A 12,329-nucleotide genomic window follows, 5' to 3' on the forward strand; every position below is an offset into this window, starting at 1 on the left:
GAGAGATATAAACCTCCCAGCACCTAAGACCCATGTTGGGAAACAGTGATCAAAGAGAACAAGAAAATGCAGGAATAGGAAATTACCAAAGGAATACAAAAATAAATAAGTGTGCTCAATCATGAAACACTTCCTAGAAATGATGGATTTTGAGCCAAGTTTGAGAAAAGAGGCTAAGTGTTCATCAGAGGAAGGAAGGGCATTTTGGAAAGGATAGAAAAGTCAATGTGGCTGCCAGTCTTGAGTCCCTCTGCCTAACAATGCCCTTGGACATGTGTGATATGTGTGAGTATTAGTACTACCTCACAGTAATAAATCTTTTCAGTGTGTTTTCTCATCTTTCATCTCAGCTAATCCTCATAGCAATCTTTTGATATTAGCAGGACAAGATTTGCTATCCCCATTTGAAAGGTTGGGAAACTGAGGCTCAGAAGGGTGTCATCACTTGCCAAAGGTCACAAAGTGATGGTTAGGATCTCTGCCTGCAGATCCTCAGGCTAGGTTTTTTGTTTTTTTGTTTTTTTTAATATATACCTGATCAAGAGAGTAATCTTTTCAAAATGTAACTCTGATATGTCATACCTCTATTTAAAAATTCTTCATTGGCTCCCTAGCACTAGTCAAAGCTGCAATTTTACATCTCTGTGTATGATCCTTCCCCAAAGCTCTCCTCCCATTTGACTAATGGAAATTCCATTTTTCAGTTGCTTAGACAAAAATCTTTGAGATATTCTTGACTCCATTCTCTTATACCCCACATCAAGTTCATCAGCAAATCCTATTGGCTCTGCCTTCAAAATATTCCAAAATCTGACCACTCTTCACGACCTCTACCATTATCTCCATTATCATATCTTGCCTGAACTATTGTCCATGACCCCTTACTGGTCCCCTTGTTATTGCCCCGTGGTCCCCATTCACTATTCTCCAAATAATATGCAGACTATATATAGTAGATATTTAGTAAAAAAAACATTGTTTAATGAATGGATGAATGAGCATGGCTAAGGAAAGGATATTTCTTTGAGGTTTGCCCTTTAATGTCTTTAGTCTTATAAATTATAATTATAAATTACAGTCAATATTTCCAAAGCCAGCCCTAAACAATCTAAGTAAACTACTCACTAGACAAGAGACAAGTTGTCAAAGAACCTCAGGCTATGTAAGTAGAAGCATAGTGTCTACAACAACAAATGTAAGTGTTCTTCTGTCCAGAACAAGTTACAACTGCTATGTGACTCTGGCCAAGTCAATTCCACTCTCTGAGCCTCAAGTTCCTCATCTGTCAAGTGTTGTTGTGAACTATACCCAGGTTCAAAAAAACAATGGAACGAATATACAAGTACAGCACAGAGGAGACATAGTTTATTATTAGAATAAACAGAAAAGTCTTAGGTATTATGGGAGATTGTAAGTTGAGTGGTAAAGTGTGGCTGTCAATGGGGCTAATGTAATCTTGGATATGTAAAGTCAGAGCAAAGAATGGTAATAGTTCCCTGTCTAAGGCAGACCATATCTAGAATAGTTAATGAGAGATAATGACCAACTAGAGTATGTCCAGAGGAGATTGACATGGATGATGAAGGAGTTGTTCAGGAAACCACATCATACAAGGAACCTGGGAATGTGGACTCAGTATTACTTCATCCATAAAACAAGAACACTGGACTAGATCAGGGGTTTTCAAAATAAGCTTTGCAAATCCCGAGAGGTTCCACACACATACCTCACAGAGACCACAGTGACAAGGTAAAGAAGCCAATAGAATGTGGCTCTGATCCTCCCGTCCGTACTTAACCAGATCAGCTCTGCTCTTACCTGTTTTAGGTATGCAGCTTTGGCATAATGATAAAAATAGTGAACACATTATTTGCAAAGCACTAAGCCCTTTACACAGATTATTCCATTATCCTCATAACAATCTATGTTTAGGAACTGTTATTATTCCTGTTTTACAGATGGGAAAACTGAGGTTTAAAGAGGTAAGGCAACTTGCCCAACTAATAAGTGTTAGAGTAGGGATTGAAATCCAGGCAGAGTCCAGAGCCTACTTGTGTTAATTTTATTTGAATAAAAGGATTCTAATGCTTTAGAAAAATTGAAAATTACTGAACTAGATGATCTTCATGGCATCTTCTAGATTTAAATTTCTATAATTCTCCATTCAGCCTGGCAAAGGGATATAATAACTGTCCTCAAATATCTGAAGGAATGTCTTATGGAAAAAAGAATAGGGTTATTCTATGTGGCCCCAGAACATAGAACTAAGACCAAGGGAAGAGGACAGAGGTAAGGAGAAAGTTATAAGGAGGGAGTATATCTAAGAAGTTTGTAACAGAGTTGCCCAACAATGGGACAGGTGGTGAGTGAACTCTGTGGTCTTGGTAGTGTTCTAGAATCAGAATGATCACTTATGGGGATTGTTGGGGATGGAGATATTGAGACTACAATTTCTTTCTTTTTTCTCTTTTTTTTTGTGAGGGAGATCAGCCCTGAGCTAACATCCATGCCAATCCTCCTCTTTTTGCCTAGGAAGACTGGCCCTGAGCTAACATCCATGCCGATCTTCCTCCACTTTATGTGGGACACTGCCACAGTATGGCCAGACAAGCGGTGCGTACGTGCGCACCCGGGATCCGAACCTGGGCCGCCAGCAGCAGAGCGTGCACTTAACCACTAGCCACGGGGCCGGCCCCAGGATTACACTTTCTGCTTTGAATAGGCAGTGGACCAAATGACCTCAAAGAACTGGAACTGAGAGTCTCAAATTCTCAAATAGAGGTTCAAGGTATCAGAAACTGGGGATCATTACTAGTGCCCAATCTCTCCCATATCAAATCTAGGAAAAGGAGGAAGGCCCATCCTCAGCTCTGTGCCTTCTGTATTTACTGCTGTAAATGTGAGGCTTCCCTAAGGCAAGAACTCATGCTCCTACCTGACTACTTGGTATCTTCAAAGGTAAGAAGGCTGGTACTGGATTCCTCCCCTTCCCCTAACCTCTCCCAGCTGCCTTGTCACTGCAGTTCCTTACATTTGTGACAGATATTCTGAAGTTCAGTGCCAGAACTAACTTTAGCAAGTATCCTGTTCACCCCCCACAGTTTATAGGTGGGATAAAGAAGGCTCAGAAAAGGGGATTATCTAAAGCCATTCTCCTCATTAAATATTTACTGAACACACCAGTATAAGAAGTCAGCCCAGAGAGAAACTCAAGTAGCTGACATGGAGCTCAGGACACTGAATCAGGCCTCAAGACAGTCTCCATTTATTATACACTTATTATTACATATGTTAGTATATCTAATAATATATTAATATATAATATTATTATTATAATACATTTATTATTCATATCCCACCTCCTTCCAAAAAGTGACTAGTGACTTGGAAAGTACAGCCTACTTGTCTCATTTTTACCACTTTAGGGAGGGGTTCTTTAAGGCATCAAGGGTCATAAAACACAGGGAGAAGTGAGAGAAGCAGATTAGAGATCCACCTTAAACATTAAATCCTCCAGCCCTGCTCCACAATCTGCCCACCTGATTCAAGTAGAAAAAGACTGTTGCCAGCAACAGTGATTTCCCATATATCTTCCATTAGTTTAAAGTCTTTATGCTACCAGTGACAGTACTGTACTGCCCCCAGGCAAGGGAAACAGACTCTTCCTCAGCTCCTTCACCCTAAACCTTCTAATATTCTCCCTTTCTTTCACTATGTCAACAGAAACCCAGCCTGCCTACTGAATCACCATAAAATCACTACAGAACTTCTAAAACCACTTCCTCTTCAGAAACAATCATAGAATCCTGAAATATCAGAGCCGGAAGGGAAATTGTAGTATATCTGTAGTTCACCTCCCACCACTCTCACAAAGGGAAGGCTCAGAGAGGGGAAGAAAATAGTCTGAGGCCTGAGAATGATCTGAGAAGAAGAAGGCCATCTTCTTTCTCAAATGAGTGTTTTTCCTTAGCAAGTATTTTAATCAGTAAATACACTGTTGTCAAACCAGTGAAGATATAGATGAAGGACAGAAAGTCCCTCCCTTCCCATATCATTGAAATGAACTTCAGGACAAGACATAGATAATTAACAGAGTCATTGGTCATGAATGCTAAGACAATACACTTTAGGGCTCTGGCTTTCCATGTCACCTTGACAATCTTCTTGTCAGAACGTGGGCTTGTCTCACCTTCCCAACTAGCCCTACCTTCTCAAATACACACACTCACACATAACCCACATGGATCTGGAGAGTTCTAAATATCGTACTCTGGAATTCATACTCGGGAGCATACAGTGATGCTTAGAGCAGAGCTTTTGTCCTAAGGTAAGTCACCTGCTTCTCAGAAGCTCCAGTTTCTAAGGAAGAATTGAATGAAAGTGAGAGCCTCTGGAGAGACCAGGTGATTTCAGCTGAGGATGGGGGGTGAGACGGCGCAGAGATAATGAGAGCCATAAGCAACCCAAAGCAAACAGTAGAAGAAATGGACTATGCCAAATTTCTTGGGCTTTGGAGACTGGGGTCCTCTCCTAGAACAACCTAGATATTGAGCTGCTTCTATAAATCACCAGAATAACAGCCATCAACCACACTTTCCACCCTCTCCCCATAAACCCTTTAATTAATCCCCCAAATCCCCTACTATCCCCCAATGTCCCTTCAACTAGCCAGCCCTCACTCCTTGAGCTACCCCTAATATCCCTCACTGACTATCTCTCCCTGAATGACGATTCTAATAACTTTGTCACTGATCATCTTCTCACATATATACATATAAATCCCCACTGACACCTCTACCTGCCACACTAGGGGGAAAACTGCAAGAGAGGTTGCAACTAAAGTTTTGTTTGGAGGACAAATTAAGCCCTTGGATCGGATGAACATGTGCCTTTGAAAGAGGTAAAGTGTTACATAGGCTAGGGGGACCCTTGACTCTTCTCTCTCACTTTCTCCTCCTGTCTCCTCTCCTCCCTGTTTACCAATGTTGCTTTCTTTCCTCTAAATTACTCTAAAATTTCATCTTTCCAGTCTACTCCCACCAACAGAATCCAAGTTCAGGCATCTCTACCCTGAATAATAAACTCCTAGCTCTCTGGCTTCACACTCTCACTTCCATATGTATTCAGATTTTTTTTTAAATAATTTTATTTATTTATTTTTTCCCCAAAGCCCCAGTAGATAGTTGTATGTCATAGCTGCACGTCCTTCTAGTTGCTGTATGTGGGATGCGGTCTCAGCATGGCCGGAGAAGCGGTGCGTCGGTGCGCGCCCGGGATCCGAACCCGGGCCGCCAGCAGCGGAGCACGCACACTTAACCGCTAAGCCACGGGGCCGGCCCCATATGTATTCAGATTAATCTTCTTAAACCAAGCTGTGACCACATCAGTCCCCTGCATAAAATCCTTTCATATGTCTCCAAAAATAGCCAAGATCTCCCATTCCTGGACCTCATCCACTGTTGAAGACAACCTTGACTCCTCTTTCTCTCGCTCCCCACACCCAGTCCAAGTCAGCAAATTCCGTGGGCTCTTCACTCAAAATAGAACCAGATTTTGACCACTTCTAACCACCTTCAAGCTACTACTATGGTCTAAATCACCATCATTGCACACCTGGATTCCTATAATAGCCTCCTAATTTGTCTCCCTGCTTCTCTTCTTGCCCTTCTACAGTCTATTCTCAACACAAAAGACAGATCCTAAATATAAGTTAAATCATTGTCACTTCTATGCTCAAGATTGTCCAGTGGTTCCCCATTTCACTATGAATAAAACTCAAAAGTCCGTATTGACTTTCAAGGTTCTACACGATCTAGTGCCCAGCTGACTTCATTCTCTACTACTCTCTCTTTCTCTAGCTCACACTGTTTTAGCTACACTAACATCCTAGCTGGTCTTCAAACACACCAGGCAGCAGCACACTCCCACCTTAGGGCCTTTGCCCTAGCTCTTCCACCTACCTGGAATATTTCCCCTTCCCATTCCAACTATCTACATGGCACACTCCATTTCCTTCAGATCTCTGCTCAAATGTCACCTTTATCAGAGAGTTCTTCCCTCATCAATCCCCACTCTTTGTTGTCATTCTCTTTTCCCTTATGCTCCTCTGTATTTTTCTATAGCACTTATCACTACTTATCATACATTTATTGGTTTGTTTGTTTATTTTCTGTCTCCTCAAGCTGGAATATAACCTCCATGAGGTCAGGGACCTTGTCTGTTTGTTCAGAATAGTGCCTGGTACATAGTAAGTTCTCAATAAGTATTTATTGAATGAATAAATTGTTCCCTGTACAAACACTTTACTCCAGGCAGACTTCTCACTGTCCCAATATAATAATAATGGTGGCTAATATTTATTGAGTGCTCTCAATGTGCCAGGAATTGGACACATGGGTTTGTTATCCTCTTCAATCCTATTCAATTGACAACTCCATGAGCTAAAAGCTATTTTATCTGGGGCCAGCCCAGTAACATAGCAGTTAAGTTCGCACTGCGGCCCGGGGTCTGCCAGTCTGGATCCCGGGTACGGACCTACTCACTGCTCGTCAAGCCACGCTGAGGCAGTGTCCCACACAGAAGAACTAGAAAGACCTACAACTAGGATATACAACTACGTACTTGGGCTTTGGGGAGAAAAAAGAAAAAGAGGAAGATTGGCAACAGATGTTAGCTCAGGGCCAATCTTCCTCAAACAAACAAACAAACAAAATAAATAAATAAAACTATAAAACTATTTTATCCACATTTTACAGTTGAGAAAACTGAGGCTTCCCTCGCTCAAAGACGTTAAGTAACTTGTACAAAATCATACAGCTAGTTAGTGGCAGAAACAGGACTCAAATTACGTTAGTTTGACACCAAAACCCATTCTCCTAATTTTTATGTTATACTGCCTCCCTACAATGCTTTCTCCCATCTATGAACTATTTGTGTAAGTGGCTCTTTGCAGTTTGGCCCATACTTGCTTTCAGGCTGTTTTATATAGGCTTATTTGGTCTTCCCAAATAGAATGTAAATTCCATGAGACCAGAGTCTGGGCCATTTAAACCCGATAACACATTTTATCTGATATTTTTAAACAAATTAATTTAAAGTTAATTTAAATTAATTTGACTTACATGGCTAATTTCTCTTTTCAACTGTCACAGTCAAGTGTTGGACAACTAGAATAATGAAGTAGTATCATGTGGTGCAAAGAGTAGTTGACTAGGAGTGAGGATATCTGGAGCTTAGTCTCAGCTCTGTCTCCAAGCAGGTATATGACCCATAGGCAAATCACTTAGCCTCTCTGGCCCTGAATCTACCCATCTGTAAAGACAGTTGGCCTAGATGGACTCTAAACAGTCGCTTCAAGTTCTAAAAATACTATTATTCCATGAACATTTACAGTGTGTCAAGCCAAAAATAAAAGGCCAAATTCCTCCTTACTATGGTTCTGGCTAATTGGAGTACTTTCCTAAGAGCGCTATTTCCTTTGTGGACTATTTCAGTATATGTATAAGACATGCCCCCAAACAAGTAATAAGCTACAAATGCAGTTTGCTAATGCCACTAAAGCTATCTAAATGACACGGTTTAGGTTGAAAAGAAAGTCATGCTAGGGCTTCATAAGAAGTATATCAACTGGAGCAAATCATTGAAAATACATCATCTTAAAAAAGTCAATAAAAATTAGAGAAGGAAGAAGGTGGGCTCCAAGACAATGGACTGTGAGGGAGAAGGAGGACTTCATAGAATAAATGGTATGATGGAGAATTTGCGAAATATTGAGTTTATGACAAAGGCAAATAGTGCAAGAAAACAAAAATCTATACCTAAAACTAAATGCGATCATAATATATTACTCTTATGTAAACACTGATTTTAAATTAACTAAAAAACAGAGCTATAATTATATTGGTGGATGAGAGAAAGAAGTTGGAGGAGTATACAAGAATTAAATTCTCATCTATCATAATAGGAAGTCAATACTTTCTACAAAAAAGATGAAGAAGTAGTAGTATAAGCATATTATTTTAAAACAAAGGGAAAAGATGATCTGTTCTCTATGGAATTCCCTTTGCACCTTTGTCAAAAGTAAATTGGCAAATAAGCTAACTTCTTCTGAATTGTACACTTTAAAAGTGTTCAAGTGATGAACTTTATGTATATTTTACCACAATAAAATATCAATTGGCCACATTTGTGAGGATCTATTTTTGGATTCTATGTTCAATAAAACATGTATCTGTTCAAAAAAAAAAAAGAGAAGTAACCATATATCTGGCATATCTGCACTTTACTTTCTTATAACAAATGTGATTTATTTGTAGCTTACCGTAAACAAAAGAATTGAATAATAATGACCCCTGTGGAACTTGTCTCACACTCCTCTACCCCTGTATCTATAACACCTAACATAGGACTGAGCACCCAATATTTTTGAAAATTCTTGTTGGTTGAGTGACCAATGTAAAAATGGAGTGAATACGGCTTGTTATGAAGTTGCAGAATTTTGCACTGGAAGTAAATTTAGACATTATCTAATCCAATGTTTCCCAAATTGGTGTTCCACGGAATACCGCTTCTTATGATGTTAGTGGCATGCTGCAAAAAGTGTTTGGAGTTCAAATAAATTTGGGAAATCCCATGTTAAACAAAATTAATCAGATATCTTTACTGTAGGACTTCTTGGAGGCTTTACTATGTTAATATACATTAGGAATCCCACAAAAGGCAATTTATTATGTAGTGTTTTTCAGACATTTGTTTCATGAATTAAGAAGCCCCTGCTAATATCTCTAGTAATTAGTAGTTCCTGGAGCATTCTTTGGACAACACTGGTCTATTCCACTCCCCTCATTTTACAAATGAGGAAAGAGAGGCTCTCTAGAGCCTGTTCAGATATGGACGGTAGGGGAACTAGAAAGAAGGGCCTCGGACTTCTGGAGCAATCTCTAGTGACTGAACAACTCTGGCCTGTGTTTTCTCAGTCTTTCATCATGCACCTGAATTATTTCAAACCAGGGAACAAATTCAGACACAAGTATCTCCTTTGCAGATCTTTAAAGGTTTTCTGATCCCTAAGGAACCTAGGAGGTGGGCCCAGGTATTGGCTGGAGCTCAAGCATAAAGTCCCAGGGCATGAGCTAAAGAAAGTTCCAACAGACACTCAGACCATGAGTTTCAGTGGCAAAGTGACCCCAAATTGAACAATGGCAATGTAATAATAAACCACTCACATTTGTACAGTGTTTTCCAATAAATAAATGCTTTCACAAATTGTCCCATTTGGTTCTCATAACAATCTAGGGAGAATTATTATCCCCATTTTATGGAAGAGGAAATTGACTCGCAGAGTTAAATGCCTTGCCTGTAGTTACATAGCAAGTGAATGGCAGAGTTGGAATGAGAACATAAATTTCCTATCTCTCAGGTTAGGGTTCTTCTCAATATATAGGCAAATTTTGGGCAAACTGGGCAAATTTTGACTGAGTACAAATTTAACTCTTCTATAAAACATCCAAACTGCTCCTACTGGCTCACTTAAAAAGGAAGAGGGTCAAATTCTCAGAGTGCTCATGGACGGTAGCAGAAGCAACACCCCAATATCTGGAACTTCAAGGTCCTATTTGGGTTGAGTATATTAATACCTCCTATAGAGCTATGTTGCCAGGAGGAGAGGGTCTTAGAAAATTCCCACTGGGGAGGCAGCACGGCCTACTGTTACAAGCAAGGAGTCAGACAGACTTGGGTTTGAATCCTGGCTCTATGATATTCACTCTGTAACCGTTCTGTGCTTCGTTTCTTCACCTGTAAAATGGAGCTAAGAATACCTATTTTGCAAAGCTGTTGAGAAGCTAATGTAAGGAATTAGAGGGACAGTATACAGAATGTCACGGTTAAGAGTGTAAGCTCTGGAATTATAGTACCTCGGTTTGAATCTCAGCCCTGCTTCTTGCTAGCTATATGACTTCAGATAAGTCACTTAACATTTTAGAATTTCATTTTCACATATGTAAAATGAGGAAAATAAATAGGCCAATCTTAGTTGCTGTGATCATCAAATGAGATAATATTTGTTAAGCACTTGAGCATATGTCTGGTATATAGCTCAATAAAAGGCAATGATGATAACAGTGGTGGTGGTAGTGAAAAACCCAATACCCATTTTCTTCCCAAAGAAAGAGTAAGAAAGAAAGCTACTCAGTCCTGTTCTCTTCCATTTACCCTCTCCCCTCTTTCTTCTCCAACTACAAGCCAAGAACAATAGACTAGAAGTCAGGACACTTGGCTTGAATGTCAGTTCTGTCACATACTATTTATGTGATTTTAGGGAAGTCATTTATCTTCCTTGAGGTATTTTTCCTTACCTGAGACATTAAGTTAACAATACTCTGCTTACTCTACTGGGTTGTTGTAAGCATCATCTGAGTTAATGGATTTTAAAGTTCTTTGTGAACTGTGAAACACTATGTAAATGTGAAGCATGACTTTTTATCTACCACAGACTATAAGATAGATGTTTTTACCAGTAAAAAGCAACTTTATCACCAAGTTTTTTCTCGTGGACAATTCGATCTAGTACGTTGTAGCAGACGTTGGTAGTTGCTCCTTTCATCCACTCAATGAAGATTTTCCCTTTAGTCACATCAAAGTTGTACTGGAGGAATGGGCCAGGACACGGGGTCTTCCAATAAAATTCCTTGGCAATGTCTCCCCAAAACTCTGCAACAGAAAGGGAAATACAGACATCACTAAGCTTCTTAGACATATTTATCCTCAGATGGCTTACCAATCTATGCACAGAACCAAGTCACAACTTCTCTGCCCTATACTCTAGGACTCATAACCTAGGTCCCTCCTCTACCTGTCTAATCTTATCACTCACCACTCTCCCAACCCACCTTCTATTCCTGTGAGCTGAATCTTGACTCAAATTTCTGCCTTCCCTCCTCAAAATTGCCACTCCATTTTTCACCATTTATTCAAATCATAGCCACCCAGTGTCTATCATAATGCCTAGCACATTGCAGGCAATAAGTAAATTTTTTAATGAATTAATTAGTGAAAGGAAGAAATCCTTTACCCACAGAGCCTTCCATGACCACGTCTTTCTCTTAATTTGTTCATTCACTCTAGTAATTATTTAGTGAGCAGCCCTTTCCCCTACTACTACTTGCCCAAGTGTTACCTGCTCTGTGCCAGATGTTGCTTTAAGCTCATTATATGTATTATCTCATTTAGTCCTTACCACAATTGTAGGAGGTAGGCCTTATTTTAATTCTCATTTTATTGATTTGAAAATCAAGATTCAGAAAGGTTAAATAACTTGCCCAAGGTTATACAGTTACTAAGTCAAGGTCTGAACTTCCCTGATAAAGATATTTTTGCTAAAATCTGAAAGATGAATAGGAATTTTTCTCCACTCCCCTACCAGGAAAGAGAGTACTATGGGAGGGGAAGGAAACAAGGGTATATGTTAAGAGGAGCTCCTTGAAGCTGAAGCACTGAAAATAAGAGAAAGAACAGCAGGAATTTATGCAGAAATTGATGCATAAACTGGGCAGATCATGCAATCCTTCTGGGCATAAAGAATTTGGTATTTATCCTAAGAGCAATGGAAAGTCATCGTAGAATTTTAAGCAGGAGAGGGACATGATCAGATTCACAATCTTAAAATATTTGCCTGGATAAACTGGAGAAAATGTACTCAACAGGTAAAACATGCAATTACAGAGCACTTAGTATATTCTCAGTACTGGATCAGGAGCTAGAGGAGAGAGAAACACTTAGAACCATAACAATGGAAGGAACTTTATAGATTATCAATCCCTCATTTTACTGATAAGAAACCAAATTCATAGAGGTAAAGTGACTTGCTCAAGGTTACATGATTTAGTTTATACAATCTAGTTGGAGAGATAAGACTAACACATGAAATATTTTTTAATATACAAAACAGAATATAATTGAATGGTGAATAATTTGCAATCAATTAAAGAAATCCAAATTAAATCAACCCCAAGGTGCCATTATATACCTATAAAACTAGCAAAGATTAAAAAAGAGATTAAACCCAATGCCTAAGTGGCCCTGGGAAAATAGATATTTTTATATAATAATGGCATTGTAAGAAATCGGCACACTGGGGCCGGCCCGGTGGCGCAAGCGGTTAAGTGCGCGCGCTCTGCTGCGGCGGCCCGGGGTTCGCTGGTTCGGATCCCGGGCGCGCACCGACGCACTGCTTGGCAAGCCATGCTGTGGCGGCGTCCCATATAAAGTGGAGGAAGATGGGCACAGATGTTAGCCCAGGGCCGTCTTCCTCAGCAAAAAAAAGAGGAGGA

At 39.8% G+C, this 12,329-nt stretch overlaps 1 protein-coding gene across 2 annotated transcripts in view; it reads right to left on the reverse strand.

Moving 5' to 3' along the window:
* ACSS2 (acyl-CoA synthetase short chain family member 2) overlaps positions 1-12,329 on the reverse strand; it is a 47,330-nt gene that overhangs the window by 30,310 nt on the left and 4,691 nt on the right. For both annotated transcript variants that reach the window (XM_004430494.3, XM_004430495.3), the window contains exon 2: positions 10,515-10,710. In XM_004430494.3, the coding sequence (XP_004430551.1) occupies positions 10,515-10,710 (196 nt within the window). The remainder of the gene's footprint in view (positions 1-10,514; positions 10,711-12,329) is intronic.

This window comes from Ceratotherium simum, chromosome 21 (assembly GCF_057802395.1).
Source record: "Ceratotherium simum simum isolate JZ-2026a chromosome 21, ASM5780239v1, whole genome shotgun sequence".
Taxonomy (NCBI): Eukaryota; Metazoa; Chordata; class Mammalia; order Perissodactyla; family Rhinocerotidae; genus Ceratotherium; species Ceratotherium simum.